Below are 13,240 nucleotides of genomic sequence, written 5' to 3'. Positions count from 1 at the left end.
GCGGAGACAGCACGTGGCGGGCACCGAGGCCCTGTGGGACTTGTAGTCTTCTTCCCGAGGCGCGGCGCGGGGGCGGGGCCTGGGCGTTTGTGATACTGATTGGCTGCGGCGTGCGCTGAGGCGCGCGGCGACGGCGCGCCGCGAGTGTCGTGCGCAACATGGCGGCGCCCAGGGAGGCTGAGGATGCCGGCGGCCGGTGAGAAGTTCCGGTCGCCGGTGAGAAGCTTCGTGCGGCCCGAGTGTGCAGCGTGCGGTCCCTCCGCTCAGTGTTCCCCGCGCTCAGATCTGGCGCGGTCGTTCTCCCAGGCCCCCGCGCGATGTGGAGGAGCTGCCTCCGGCTGCGGGGCGGGGGTCGCCACCTCCTGAACTGCCCCCGGGGTGGCCTCACCGCCTCCAGGGGGCCCGGGCCAAAACCCCCGGCCCACGCCCGGGCCTACGCGCCCCCAGCAGGTGAGGGAGGCCAGGGCGGAGCAGGCTGAGGAGTTGGCCGTACAGGGTCACAGGTCGGAAGGGAAGCCCCGGCAAGAGCAGGGACCGCCCCAGAGCGCACGCGCGTCGTTTTCTTTAGCACGTGTGGCTTTTTTCTCTTCCGTTAGGAAAGTAGAAGTCATCCTTGTTTTCAGGCGGGGAAATTTGGGTTCTGGGTCGGGATTGCCCCAAGGGAGAAGAGCAAACTCTGAGAGGTTTGCGGGGTAAAGGCCGGTCTGCCGGGCTGCTTTCTGTGTCCCCGCGACCCGGCACCGAAGGGACCTGGAGCCCGGGCTTTCAGTCTTTCATCCCGGCCGCTGTCTCCGCAGCTGTCCTGACCCTTCCTCCTACTGCCTTCCCACGACCCTTGCCATCTGCTAAGGAGTTAACACCCCGTGCCTCTTCCTCCCCTTCCAACTCAGATGAGGCTTAGGAGAAGGTAGTGGCTCTTTCGTTGCTTCTGGGGAGAGGTTTTAGGAGTAAGAGTGGGAGTGACTCCTTTGAGTGAAGATAGTAAAGCTCTCCTTCCAGTCACTCAGTATTGATGTGCTGAGGGCGGGAGGCACCGTTGTCTTCAAGAGAGACGTAGCCTCTACCTAGGTGATGTTCAGTGTTGAGTGCAGAAGGTTATAACACCCTGGTTAAACAATAGCCTATATCCTGCGTGAGGAAGGTACAAAGAAGCACCTATTCCCACCTTGGGGGTTTTGAGGGTCTAGAAAGGGTCTTGGGTGAAAGGACATTTAAGCTGAGTCTTGACAGACGAGAAGGAGCTCGGTGTAGAGGAGCAGGGAGGGTGGAACGTGGGCGGCTGGAACACGTCCAGAGGTGGCAGCGGGTGAGGGAGCTCGCTGTGACACTGCCTGCTTTAGGAAATCTAGAGCTCCACAGGCAGCTTGGTATCGTGGCAGAAGCACATACCTGGGGTCTGATGCTGCTGAACCAGGAGCTGTGTGATCTTAGGCATGTGACTGCTTCGTTTGGACATCATTTTCGTCTGTGAGTTGAAGGGCTAGGTTGTCTCTGAGCGCCCTTCTGTTCCATAATTTTATACAAATAGGGAAGAGGAATGGATGTAGCAGGGAGCAGAGATCTCACTTGTCAGGGCCCAGGTGAAGGGCCTGGAGGTGATCCATGAAGAGCCAGTAAAGGGGAAGAAGGAAGGGCATCTGTGACCGTGTGATTTATGATAAGAAATGTACACATTTGGTCATTTTCTTGTACTGGCATACGTCTCCTAAAACCTTTGTAGCTTACTAAGTAATGAGAGTTATCGGAGAATCTTTTGTTAAAATAGTCGGTCTTCTGTCCTAAAAGAGCTCCAGAGTGATAAAGGTGAAAGGAGGGTCTTATTACTCATAACAAGCCCCTTTCAACCACACCTGAGTGTATGTTAACAAGGTGACTTTTTCCTTAGGGAAAGCCCCTAAGGATGGCGGCTGATTGCCAGGGGAACCAAACACGCTGGATTAGAGGGTTGGAAGTTTCAGCCCCACCCCCTGACCTCTGGGAAAGGGAGAGGGATTGGAGATTGAATGGAGGTTGATCACTAATTACCTGTGATTTAATCATGCCTGTGTAATGAAGCCTCCATAAAACCCCTGAACTATGGGGTTTGGAGAGCTTCAAGGTTGGGGAACACGTGGAGATGCAGGGAGGGTGCCCAGAGAGAGCATGGAAACTCGGCACCCTTTCCTCCATACCTTGCCCCATGCATCTCCTCCATTTGCCTGTCCCCGAGTTGTATCCTTTTGTAGTAAACTGGTACTCTAGTAAGTAAATTGTTCTCCTAAGTTCCGTCAACTGCTCTAGCAACCTATCATGCAGGACATAACTCTTGTAAGACTGAGTCCTTAATCTATGGGATCCAGCGCTGTCTCCAGGCGGGTCGTGTCAGAATTGAGTCAATTTTAGGACACTCAGCTGGTGTCTCAGTTGATCAGTGGTATCCGATCGGTAGGGATCCCTAACCCTAACCGCCCCCCCTCCACGTTTGGAGCATAGTATCTGTGTGAGTGTGTAAAGGAAAACGGGAGCGTTGTTTTTCTTTTACAGCACCCCAGGGAGGCAGCACACGAGTGAAGGGGACACGTTCAGGAATTCCCTTAAGTTTCCTCAATCAGAGGGTTCATCCAGTTGGTGGGTGCCACTCGCCGTCATGGTGGCACTGACCTGCCCCTGTTCCTTTCTACTGCAGACTTGCTAGCTTCGGCTCTTGGTAGGTAGTCAAACGTGGAGGAAGATAAGAGTGGGTGAAAGAGTGCCGAGCAGTGGGACGGAGCGTCTCGCACCGACCTGAGCGCTCTGCTTTTCCGACTTGAGCGTCTGTGCGTCTTTGGAGGAGTGGAAGTTTAAACCCAAGTGGTGGCTTCTCCGTGAAGACTTGGAGAGGCAAGTAGATTGAACTTGGCTCCTTAGGGACAGCTGTGCCATTGAAGGTTGTCGGAAGGCGAGGAGGGGGTTAGGAGAGGGTCACCGGGCTGTGTGGCGTCCAGTCCCGTACCAGCCGTTGGAGCCGTCAGCCGCTTAGAGGGGAAGGTGTTCAGAGAGGCTGCCTGTCGAGCTGAGGACGACACCGGTGAGGGCAAGGCTGGGGGTCTCCTCTGTTTACAAGTTGTCTGTCGCCTGCACAAGTGGTTTAGCTTCTCAGTCTCTGCCCCGTCTTCAGAGGCTGCTTGTGCTGGGTTGAGGCAGATGCTGTAGATAAGGAGGCCGGCCTGCCACCTGTTTTTGTTAATAAAGGTTTATTGGAACCCAGCCCTGCTCATTCACTGACATGCATCTAGGGCTGCTTTCACCACAGTGCAGAGTTGGCTGGCTGCACAGAGACTGGATGGCCTGCAAAGCCTGAAATACTTTATTTGGCTCTCGGCAGAAGTGTGCCAGCCCCTGCTCTGGATGCTAGAGCGATTTGGAAAAGAGGTGCGTTGAAGGATTTTTTAACAGCTTTATTGAGCTGTGATGCACTTACAGTTCACTCACTTAAAGTGTACAACTCAGTGGCTTTTAGTATACTCAAAGGGATTGTGCAGCCATCGATTCTAGAACATTCTTATCACCGCAAAGAATCCCTGTACCCTTTAGCTACCGCTCTCCGAGTACCCCCTCAATCCCTCCAGGCCTAGGCAGCCACTGCTTTATTCTCTGTGTCTGTAGATTTCCCTAGTTTGGATATTTCATATAAATGGAATGTGGTTTTTTTGGACTGGCTTTTTTTCAAAAATTCAGCATGTTTTCAAGGTTTATCCCAGGGGTAACATGTGTCAGTACTCCATTCTCTCTCACAGCTGATAACATTCCATTGTAGGTACACACCATGTCTTATTTATGCAGTCATCCATTGGTGAACGTTTGGGTGGTTTCCATCTTTTGGTGTTCTGAATGCCTCTGTAAACACTTGAGTACAGGTTTTTGTGTGGGCATATGTTTTCGTTTCTCACAGGCAGGTATCTAAGAGTAGAATTGCTGGATCAAATGGTACCTAACTTTCTGAGGAACTGCCACCCTGCTTTCCAAGGTGGCATTTCCACCAGCAATGTATGAAGGTCCCAGTTTCTCAGCCTCCTTCCCAACATCTGTCTTTTTGGTCATAGCCATCCTAGTGGGTGTGAAGTGGTGTCTCGGGGCTTTGCTTTGCATTCACCTGATGATGAATGATGTCAAACATCTTTTCGTGTGCTTTTTGGACACTTGTACATTTTCTTTGGAGAAATGTCTATTCAGATCCTTTGACCATTTCTTAGTTGGGTTATTTCTCTTTTTATTATTGAATTGCAAGAGTTCTTTATATAGCTGGCCCGAAGATTCTGAAACTTGAAAACGCTCTGTCACAGCCGCCCCAGGATTATGGGTAGAGGGACCCCGAGTCAGAATCTAACTTTAAGGCTTAAGGCCCGCCAGGTGGCACTGTTTAGAGAGAGAAAGGTATTGAGGCAGCTCTGGGAAGGCACGTCCTCTGTTCCTGGTGCACCGTGGTGGTTGCAGTTCTGAGGCTTTGAGTCTTTCCAAAGCAAAGGCCAGCCCGGAAATTGAGGCTGGTAGAAGGATCACTCACTGGTCTGTGAAGCCTGGGACAGGAGGAGGAGTGTCCGGGGAAGTGACACAGAAAATCGCCTGTTTCTTTATACGTATTGAAGCAGGCTCGCAGGAGAAAGGGAGCCAGTGGACATTGATTTCCAGTTCAGCACTCTTCACAGGAGCAGCTTGTTAATGTTCCCGCTTATATAGCCTGGTTTCTTGTGGCAGCTTTTAAAATTCAATGCTTTTTCACATACCCATTTCTTTGTATCTACATAGTCCTTAAAATTGTCACTTAAAAGGCACCAAGTGTGGTTTTGCTACAGAAACAGACGTTCTGTAAAGGGAGTGATTCGTACTCATAATAGGCCTGTTCTGTGTGATCCTGCCTGTAAGGATGGGGTTTCCGTTGCTGGTAGCTCGCCCTCTGTCACTGTTCTGTGTGATCCTGCAAGACTAGCCTGTCTCCTGCCTGTAAGGATGGGGTTTCCGTTGCTGGTAGCTCACCCTGTGTCACTGAGGATGTGGGTGCTTCACAGGCTCCTAATCTCATGACTTGTCTTATGAGACCCAAGACCTTGGAGGGTCCAGAGAGAAAACCTCCATCTTTTGACATTGTTGGGGAGCGTGCATCCCGCCAAGTGAATTTTCCAGATCCTGGTCTCGTTGCCTGTGTGAACCCCCTACTTGGCTCCCCCACCCTCCTCGCTGGGACCTGCCGGCCTCCTCCCCAGATGTGGGCCTCTGCAGCCATCGTGGGCGCGCGCACACACACACACACACACACACACACACACACACACTCCGAAAGCCATCAGCACGGTTGGGCCTGCCCTGCTCTTCTGCAGCTCTCAGGTGCCATCTGGCTGCTTGGAGGTCTTCCTTTGGCCCAGAAGAGATGAGTCTTCTTGGGTTTAGTGTCCGTCTACCCACGAGACAGTACGTGCCTCGAAGCAGGGTAGCTTTGAGTCCTGCCCTGGAAGGGGGTTAGTCGTCACCAAGTTTGCTCCAAGACTGGAGTTTGCCCTCCCCTCAGCGCAGCCCTGAACCCGCCTGGCCGGCATCTCTGATCAGCACAGAGGTGGAATTGGCCAGGACAGAGGAGGGGGGCAGAGGTAAGAAGACCCCCTCGCGGGAGACATCGCTGTCCCGGCAGCTTTGGGAGGTTCAGCCTGTGCCGTCAGTCTCTGCTCCGTCCTTTCTTTGACCGCCAGGTCTCTTGGGCCCATTTCCCATGGCCGTGTGGGGCGTGTGGTAGAATGCTCTGCTGTACCGGCAGGGTGGGTCCCTCCCCCAGGGATGAGTCAGCCTTCAGGTCCCCCCACCCCCCACTTCCTGCCTGGTCTGCTTTGGACGTGCTGCCCAGCCAGGCACTGGAGAACATGCTGGACATCGTCTGGGCACCCCGACCGAGGCCTCCAGACAGATGCAGGGGCCTCCAGTCTCGTGTCGGTGGGGCTGCTGCCCCTAGCCTCTTACTCAGAAGCCACTGATCCATGTGGAGTGGGGAGACCCTTGAGTGCTGTGTGGAAGTCGGGGTGGTCAGTCAGAATCAGCAGTGGTGGTACAGGCTCCTCCTGAGTCTCCACAGCATTTTAAACTGCACTTTTGAAAAATCTTCCCAGCAGAAAGGAAGAGGTTCTATCAGAATGTCAGCATCACACAGGGTGAAGGTGAGTGTTTGGAATTTTCACTGCCTCTTTTGTTTCTGTGAACGGGTGGAAACACTTTTCACCTCCAGCCAGCTCCTCGGTGAGCTTGACCTTGGCACTCTCGTGGGGTGTGTTTCTGTAAGCCACCCACCCCCCAGAAGGATCTCGGGGCGTCTTTGCACCAAATCAAGTAGCTAAACATAGGGGTGGTCACTCGATTCTGCTTATTAACCCCTGAGAGGTTTTCATCTGTTCTTTCAAGCTGGCTTTGAGATCAATCTGGACCACAGGAAGCTGAGGACTCCCCAAGCCAAGCTCTTCACCGTCCCCAGCGAGGCCCTGGCCGTCGCTGTGGCCACTGAGTGGGACTCTCAGCAGGACACCATCAAGACATACACCATGCACCTGGTAATAGGTCGCAGCCCGCGCCCGAGGCTGCCACGGGCTTCGTGGGGCACCGGGCAGAATTAGGGATCCTCTCCCGATTTCGATAAGGCCCTGAGGCTGTGGGCACCCACCCCACCCCCACCCCCAGGGCCTGGTTCCTCCCTGGGTCTCGAGACACAATCCTTCCCTGGCCGCCGGCTCTCTTAGTTCCCTCTGGGGCAGCCGTTCCTTTGTTTTGTCGGCTCTGAGGGTCTGTGATGGTCTGGGTCATGTGCTGGTCATGGACATGCTGGTCATGCCTGCTGTCCATCTCAGCAGCACGTAGCCAGCCTGGCCTCAGCTCAGTGCGCACTCAGCAGGGTTGGTGGCTGTGCAGACCCTCCCTGAGAAGCTGGCCTCCCTGAGGCCCTAGAGGAGCAGCTGGGGGAGAGGCCCACTCGGTCACCTTGGGCAACTTGCCGCCCCTCGGGCAAGGTCCCCACCCTGAAAAGTGGGTGGTGGTCAGGATGGGACCAGACGATGCGTCGAGAGTCTGTGCTTCCTGGCACATGGACCCAAGCCCCAGGCAGGCTTCTCAGCCTCTCTGCCCGCGTCCCAGCTCCCCTGGAGTGTCCAGGGAACAGGGGACACGGGCTGCAGACGGAGCCTTCGGGTAGCTCAGCAGCCTGTGGGCCACAAGGCAGATCTGGAAAAACTGTCCTGCCCCTGGGTTGGCTGGCTTGTCCCCTGCTTTCTGAGGCGTTGGGGAGTTGGCGGGTGAGCTTCTCAGCCGGATCCAGGAATGCCTCCACGTCGCCTTCGCTGGACCTGATCTCCCTGGGCCTGGCTTCCCACGTCTCTGTAATGGTTACAGTGATAGTACCTCCTGGAAAGGGTTGTGGTGAGGATTGAATTAAACACTGCAGAGCCTGGTAGTACAGAGACTGAGACCTTGGGGGAGTTCATTGTTCCTGGGGCCTGGGCGGTGTCCTCGGGACTGGCTGTGCTGACGGGCTCTCTCTCTGCCTTTGATCCAGACCACACTGTGCAACACGTCTCTAGACAACCCGACCCAGCGAGACAAGGACCAGCTCATCTGGGCAGCCGCAAAGTTCCTGGACACTGACACCGTCTGGTAATGGACGTGCGGGCAGCCTCCCCGGGGCCTGAGCGAGTTCCTCAGGCTGTTTGCCTGGAGCCTTCTCAGTGGAGGAGAGGGCAGGCCCTTACCTCCTCAGCAGTCAGCTGCTCTGCAGACCCCAGGCGGGAGGGCACGGGCTGCCCCAGCGTCGGGCCGGCCCTCTCCCACAGCCAGCAGCTGTCCCCTGGCCTGGGGCGGGATAGGCTGGTGGCCTCTGCAGCTCTCTCAGGCTCCAGGACCCAGGGGGTCATGTCCGGCCACCGCACGTTCTCATGTAGGTCGCCTGCTCCTCACTTGTCCGCTGGGTCACGGATGGCCCGACCTTGGCATCCAGCGGCCGGCCTCCTCGTCTGCATCCTCCCTGCGCCCGGGTTCTCTCACGGGTGGGTTGGGGATGTTGACAGGAAGTGGAAGGAACAACTGAGCAGCCCCATGTCTGCCGCCCGAATGCTCCGACACCCGGGTACCTCCAGGATGGCACGTGAAATCGGCACTGGGGCGAGGGGACAGAGGTGTCCCTGCAGAGGCCGCTGGCACTGCTGGTGGAAAGTCCGCGCTGTTTGCATTAGGGACCGTTTGGCTACAGGGAAGAGCACCCTTCCAGCCCAGCTCGGAGAAGGGGGTTTTCTTGGAGACCATCCCAGTACTGAGAGCAGATGCGGGTGGGAGCCCTGTCTGCCCTGGGGGCCACTCCTCTCCCCTGGGCAGCCGCCTCCCCGCACCCTCGTGACCTCCCTGCCACTTCTGCTCACACCAGCCTGGCCTCCCCGGCACCCCCAAGGCTTCTGTCCCAGGAGGCCTTGCAGCTCAGCTCCCCTCAGCTGACCTCATCTCTGTTTCTTGGTCAGAACAGTGGTGTGGCCTGGCATCGGTGGTGCCGGGCAGGGCCGCTGGCGGCCGCATCTGTGGCTGGGAGGCACGTGGGCAGACAGGCAGCTGGCCCGTGGCCGGGGCGCCGCCTCTTGGGAGGGGCTGGCAGGCAGGACGAGTGACCGAGCTTCTGGCGCAGCACCCTGGGACCAAGGGGGTGTGGGTCTGGGGACAGTGTTAGTGTTGAGGGCAGCACCAGGGCAGCACTGCAGGCAGTGACCTGTCGATAACTGGGGGTGTTCGGGACAGTGGGTCTCAAAGTCAAACTTACGCAGAACCCCTGGAGGGCTTGTGAAGCTGCAGGTTGCTGGTCCACCCCCAGAGGGCGGGGCCTGAGGATGTGCGTTTCCAGCAAGGTCCAGGGTGAGCCCTGGGCCACACTTTGAGAACCACTGCTTTAGGGGAAAGGCTTGGGGGCGGGGGTAGGGGGTGGAGAGGTCTGCTGTTGCGTTTTGTGTATCTGTGTCTGTCGCTGGATGAAAGAATTGTACTTTTTTTATTAATGGAGGTGCTTTTGCACTGAATTAGCTGCAGGGTGGAAGAACCAGAGACGCTGGTGGAGCTGCAGAGGAACGAGTGGGACCCAGTCATAGGCTGGGCCGAGAGGAGGTGAGCCGCTCAGCGCTGGGCAGGCCAGGGTCCAGGCCATGCTGGACAGCCGAGGCCCTGAGCTGGTCAGCGTTCTGAGTTCAGAGCACCCAGGGGACTCAGGACAGGGCCACCTTGGGGGAAAATGCTGTTCAGTGCTTCTTCCCCCATTGGCTGTGTGACCTTGGGCTAGTGACTTGATCTCTCTGAGCTCCCTTGTTTGTGAGTGGGGCTCATAATCCCTACCTCCCAGGGTGTCGGGAGGTGTACGCGAAGTGATGCACCCTGCTTGGCACACACTGAATGCTCGCATTGGCAGATACCGCCCTGCTCGTTGTCACAGTTGCTGTGCAGTCGTATACACAATCACAAAGCAGCGTGTGTGATCCTGACACATGGAGAAAAGTCTGGACAGGTGAACCTGTGGGTGGGAGGTTTCCAGGGATTGGTGATGCCCAGTGCTTTTCCTTAGCAGGAAGACTCTTGTGCGGAATTGAACAGGCCATTGATATGGCACAGTTGATTCAGTTTCATTTCATTCCCAGGGGATTCGCAAAGGGCTCTGACCCTGTGCTCCCTTGACCACGGTATTTTGTAAGTGTGCGTACATGGAGTGGTTTTGGCATAGCGTTTTTTATCTGTACACGTTTACAGAGCACCCACGATGTGTCGGCATCCTTGGGTTTTGTAGTAAGAGGCATAGCCAGTGTGCTGAAGGGTCAGATAAAACTGAACGACTAGATGCCACGTGAGAACCGCAAAGATGCGATGCCATTTTGGAGTCCAGTGAAATGGAGCAGTAGTTTGGTGCCTGCAGGCCTTTGCTGTGGTACAGAATTGTCAGCTTTTTGTGGCAGTTGAAATTTCTCACACGTAGCAGATTACAGGAAAACGTGGCCACTTCCTGTGTTCCATTTGTACTATTGGAAATTTCGGAAAGACTGTTTCTAAAGCAATGGGGAAAATCAGTGATATGTGAGAGGAAATTACAAAAATTGCTTTTATTCCATTGTTTTTTCCTGCATTTTGTGTAGTTAAGATTGTTCTTGAAAATGTATCGTTCTTGAAGCTAGCTCGTGTCCCAGACTAAAAACAGTGCCTCGTGTATGGTAGAGGCTTAATAAATGTGTGAAAAAGTGATTGCCTGATACGGGACATACACGACTATTGTAAAGAAAACAATATTTAAAAGAAGGCTTTTATGGCTCACATGTGAGGACTTTTCTGCAAAGGTTTGAAACGCAGGCAGCCCATAGTTCTGATGGACGTTCAGGCCAATGAATTCGAATCTCAGGAGCTGTAAGTGACCCCCTGCTTCCTGACTTGCCAGCTGTGTCTCCATCCAGAGCTGTTTCTTGCCCTCTGCTCTTGGTGACAGAAGGTTACTAGGTCAGGAGGCCACGGACTGCAGCGGCAGGTGCTGTTCGTATTCCCAGCGGGCCCCTGAAGGGGCACACGTGTGCTCAGCAGGCTGGGGCTCTGCTTCTGGGCAGAAGCTGGGCTGCACAGCAGGACAGGCAGACATGCAGCCTCTTCCTTTTAGATACGGCGTGAAGATCGGCTCCTCCACCAGCATCATGGGGCCCAGCATCCCAGCCCGGACTCGGGAGGTGCTGGTCAGCCACCTGGCCTCTTACAACATGTGGGCCCTACAAGGTACGTGGTGCTTCCTGTTGGCCAGGGAGGACGGGCCGGGGGTGGAGGGCTGTCATGCTAACCTGTCCCCTGGTCCACGGGCCAGCAGTTTCACACCCTTCCTGGGGGACGTGGCTCTCCCCTCTTCAGGAATCTCCATTCAGGTCTCCCTGGCCTGGCTCGGGTCACGGGGTGGAGTGCTCGCTCTGATGGGCCGGGGCCCGCCCCAGGCAGGAGCAGAGCAGGGATCCCCGAGGGAGAGCAGAGCGCTCCTTGAGAAGTGTGGCGAAGGCTCTGTCCCCCGCCTGGCGACTGCCCTGTGTGGGATGGGGGCCCCAGGTCCTGACCTGGCTGTGTCCCTGCAGGGATTGAGTTTGTGGTGAGCCAGCTCAAGTCCATGGTGCTGACCTTGGGCCTGATCGACTTGCACCTGACGGTGGAGCAGGCTGTGCTGCTGTCGCGCCTGGAGGAGGCCTTCCAGGTGAGGCGCAGCCCCAAGGCAGACTCCCCGAAGGGCACCCCGCCATGTACACGCGGAGCCCGGACGCTAAGGCCCATAGAGGTGTCGCGTCACAATGGTAGCAAACCACGGCGGTGCTGCTCAGCCCTCCCTCACCGCCTCGCCGCCTCTTCTCAGCACCGTGTCGGGTGAGGGCTCGTTTCCCATCTTGCACAGGAGGAATCCGAGGCGTGGGCGCCCCCTGAGATGATGCCAGAGGCGGGTCTTGGAGCCCCCCTCTCCGGGTGGAGGTTCAGGCCGGTTCAGGCATAGCTGCAGGCTGGGCCCCTCAAGATGAGCAGGGGCCACGTGGGTGCTTCTAGAAGGAGGCTGAGCCTGCACACCCGGACGTGCGCACGGCGGGCCCTCGGGGCTGCTGCTCGTGCACGTTTGGTTCAGGGGGCTCAGAATTAATAAGGCTTTGCTGCACTGCCGTTTGCGTTTTTTAACTCAGAATGATGGTGTTCTCTGCAGTGCCCTTGTCATTTCTCCAGCCTCAGAAGGTTAACTGCTGTTACAAATTGGCTCCTAGCATGATGAAAACCCTTTTGTAATGACAGTATTTCCCAAGTTCGTCTAGTCATCGTTCAGGAAAATGCCAGGGGATAAAACTGCTTCTGTGTTGTGAGAGGCCGGCTACTGTCTGGTGTGAGAAAGGGTTGGATGGGAAGAGGGTGATCTGGGCCTGGAGGCGGCAGCCAGGAAGCCTGGTTTCCAGTCCGGGCTCTACTTTTGGCTGCGGGGTCCGAGCGGGGCCATCGTTCCCTGAACCTCACATTCCACCCACCGCAAAACAGTTCTCTGAGAGTATAAAACGCCCTTCAGATGTTCTGGGCCACCTGAAATGCAGGTAGATCTCGAGTTCCTGGGTGGGGGGCCCACGCCTCTGGGCCTCTGGCCAGGGAGGGGCCCACAGGGTGGGCTGGAGTCGCACTGACAGCCATGCTCAGGACAGGGCTCCTCCTGGAGAGAGAGTCTGCAGCCCTGCCCAGTAGAGACATGCCGGCCTCTGCTGTCCCGGCCTCCCCCAGGAGCCCAGCTGCAGCGACCTTGTGGCCCTGGCTGGCTTATTCATCCCCCCGCCCCCACCGGGGCACTTACAGCCCTGCCCAGTGAGGCAGCTCATGGAGGGTGACACTTTGCAGACTGCCTCACGCCAGCCTCCCCGTGGGAAGGTCAGGCCCCTGGGGGAGAGGCACGTGTGGCCGTACCCGTGAGCACGGTGCCTGCTCTGCCCGCCCCCCCACCGCGTTTTCTCACCTGTCGCTCCCCCTGCGTGTCTCTCATGTTCGGGTGGGATCAGAGCCGACTCTCCTCAGCTATGGGACGTCGTGGCTCTGGCCAGTCACCCAGTGGCCTGTCCCGTCCTCCCCTCAGATCCAGAAGTGGGGCAACGTCGAGTGGGCCCACGACTACGAGCTGCGGGACCTGCGGGCGCGCACGGCCGCCGGCGCCCTCTTCGTGCAACTCTGCTCCGAGAGCTCGGCCGTCAAGCACAAGCTGCTGCAGGGGTGAGGCCGGGCCCCAAGCCACGCGGCTGGTGGAGGCCAGCTCGGGCCGAGGCAGGGGGCGTGGGTACGAGTGATTATATTGAACGATTCTTTGCCTCGAAACGCGTGGCGCCTCCACTCGTTGCTCCTCCCGTGGTCCCCGAGGCCACCCTGCCCACCCACAGGGCACGTGCTGCTTCCACCGGGGAGCTCTGCATGGCCCTTAGCCCCAAGACTTTTGTTTTCCAGTTTTTAATCAAACAGTCTTTTAAAACTGAGTCCCTCTTGGTCCGAGCCATCTGTTTCTGCTTGTTTGTTCCTACTGTTTTAGCAAAAATGATTTACTCTTAAAAATAGAAAGTAGGGTTTCCCTGGTGGCGCAGTGGTTACGAATCCGCCTGCCAATGCAGGGGACATGGGTTCGAGCCCTGGTCCAGGAAGATCCCACATGCCACGGAGCAACTAAGCCCGTGCGCCACAACTACTGAGTCTACGCTCTAGAGCCTGCGAGCCA

General features: G+C 56.6%; 1 protein-coding gene across 2 annotated transcripts; it reads left to right on the top strand.

Annotated features, from left to right (window-relative positions):
- Positions 1–132: 132 nt before the first annotated feature.
- On the top strand, positions 133–12,890 carry ATPAF2 (ATP synthase mitochondrial F1 complex assembly factor 2). 2 transcript variants are annotated; one of them, XM_067716297.1, is made up of 9 exons: positions 133–450; positions 6,111–6,158; positions 6,400–6,545; positions 7,541–7,638; positions 7,923–8,027; positions 9,043–9,123; positions 10,646–10,758; positions 11,103–11,218; positions 12,614–12,890. In XM_067716297.1, exons 1-9 carry the CDS (start codon positions 318–320, stop codon positions 12,749–12,751), a joined length of 978 nt encoding a protein of 325 aa, XP_067572398.1. In that variant the 5' UTR covers positions 133–317; the 3' UTR covers positions 12,752–12,890. The 2 variants fall into 2 exon arrangements, with proteins under 2 accessions (XP_067572398.1, XP_067572399.1); XM_067716298.1 differs by lacking the exon at positions 7,923–8,027 and having other exon boundaries at positions 134–450; positions 6,114–6,158.
- The last annotated feature ends 350 nt before the right edge of the window (positions 12,891–13,240 follow it).

This window comes from Pseudorca crassidens, chromosome 19 (assembly GCF_039906515.1).
Source record: "Pseudorca crassidens isolate mPseCra1 chromosome 19, mPseCra1.hap1, whole genome shotgun sequence".
NCBI classification, from domain to species: domain Eukaryota; kingdom Metazoa; phylum Chordata; class Mammalia; order Artiodactyla; family Delphinidae; genus Pseudorca; species Pseudorca crassidens.
This window is presented reverse-complemented; position numbering and strand designations above follow the sequence as displayed.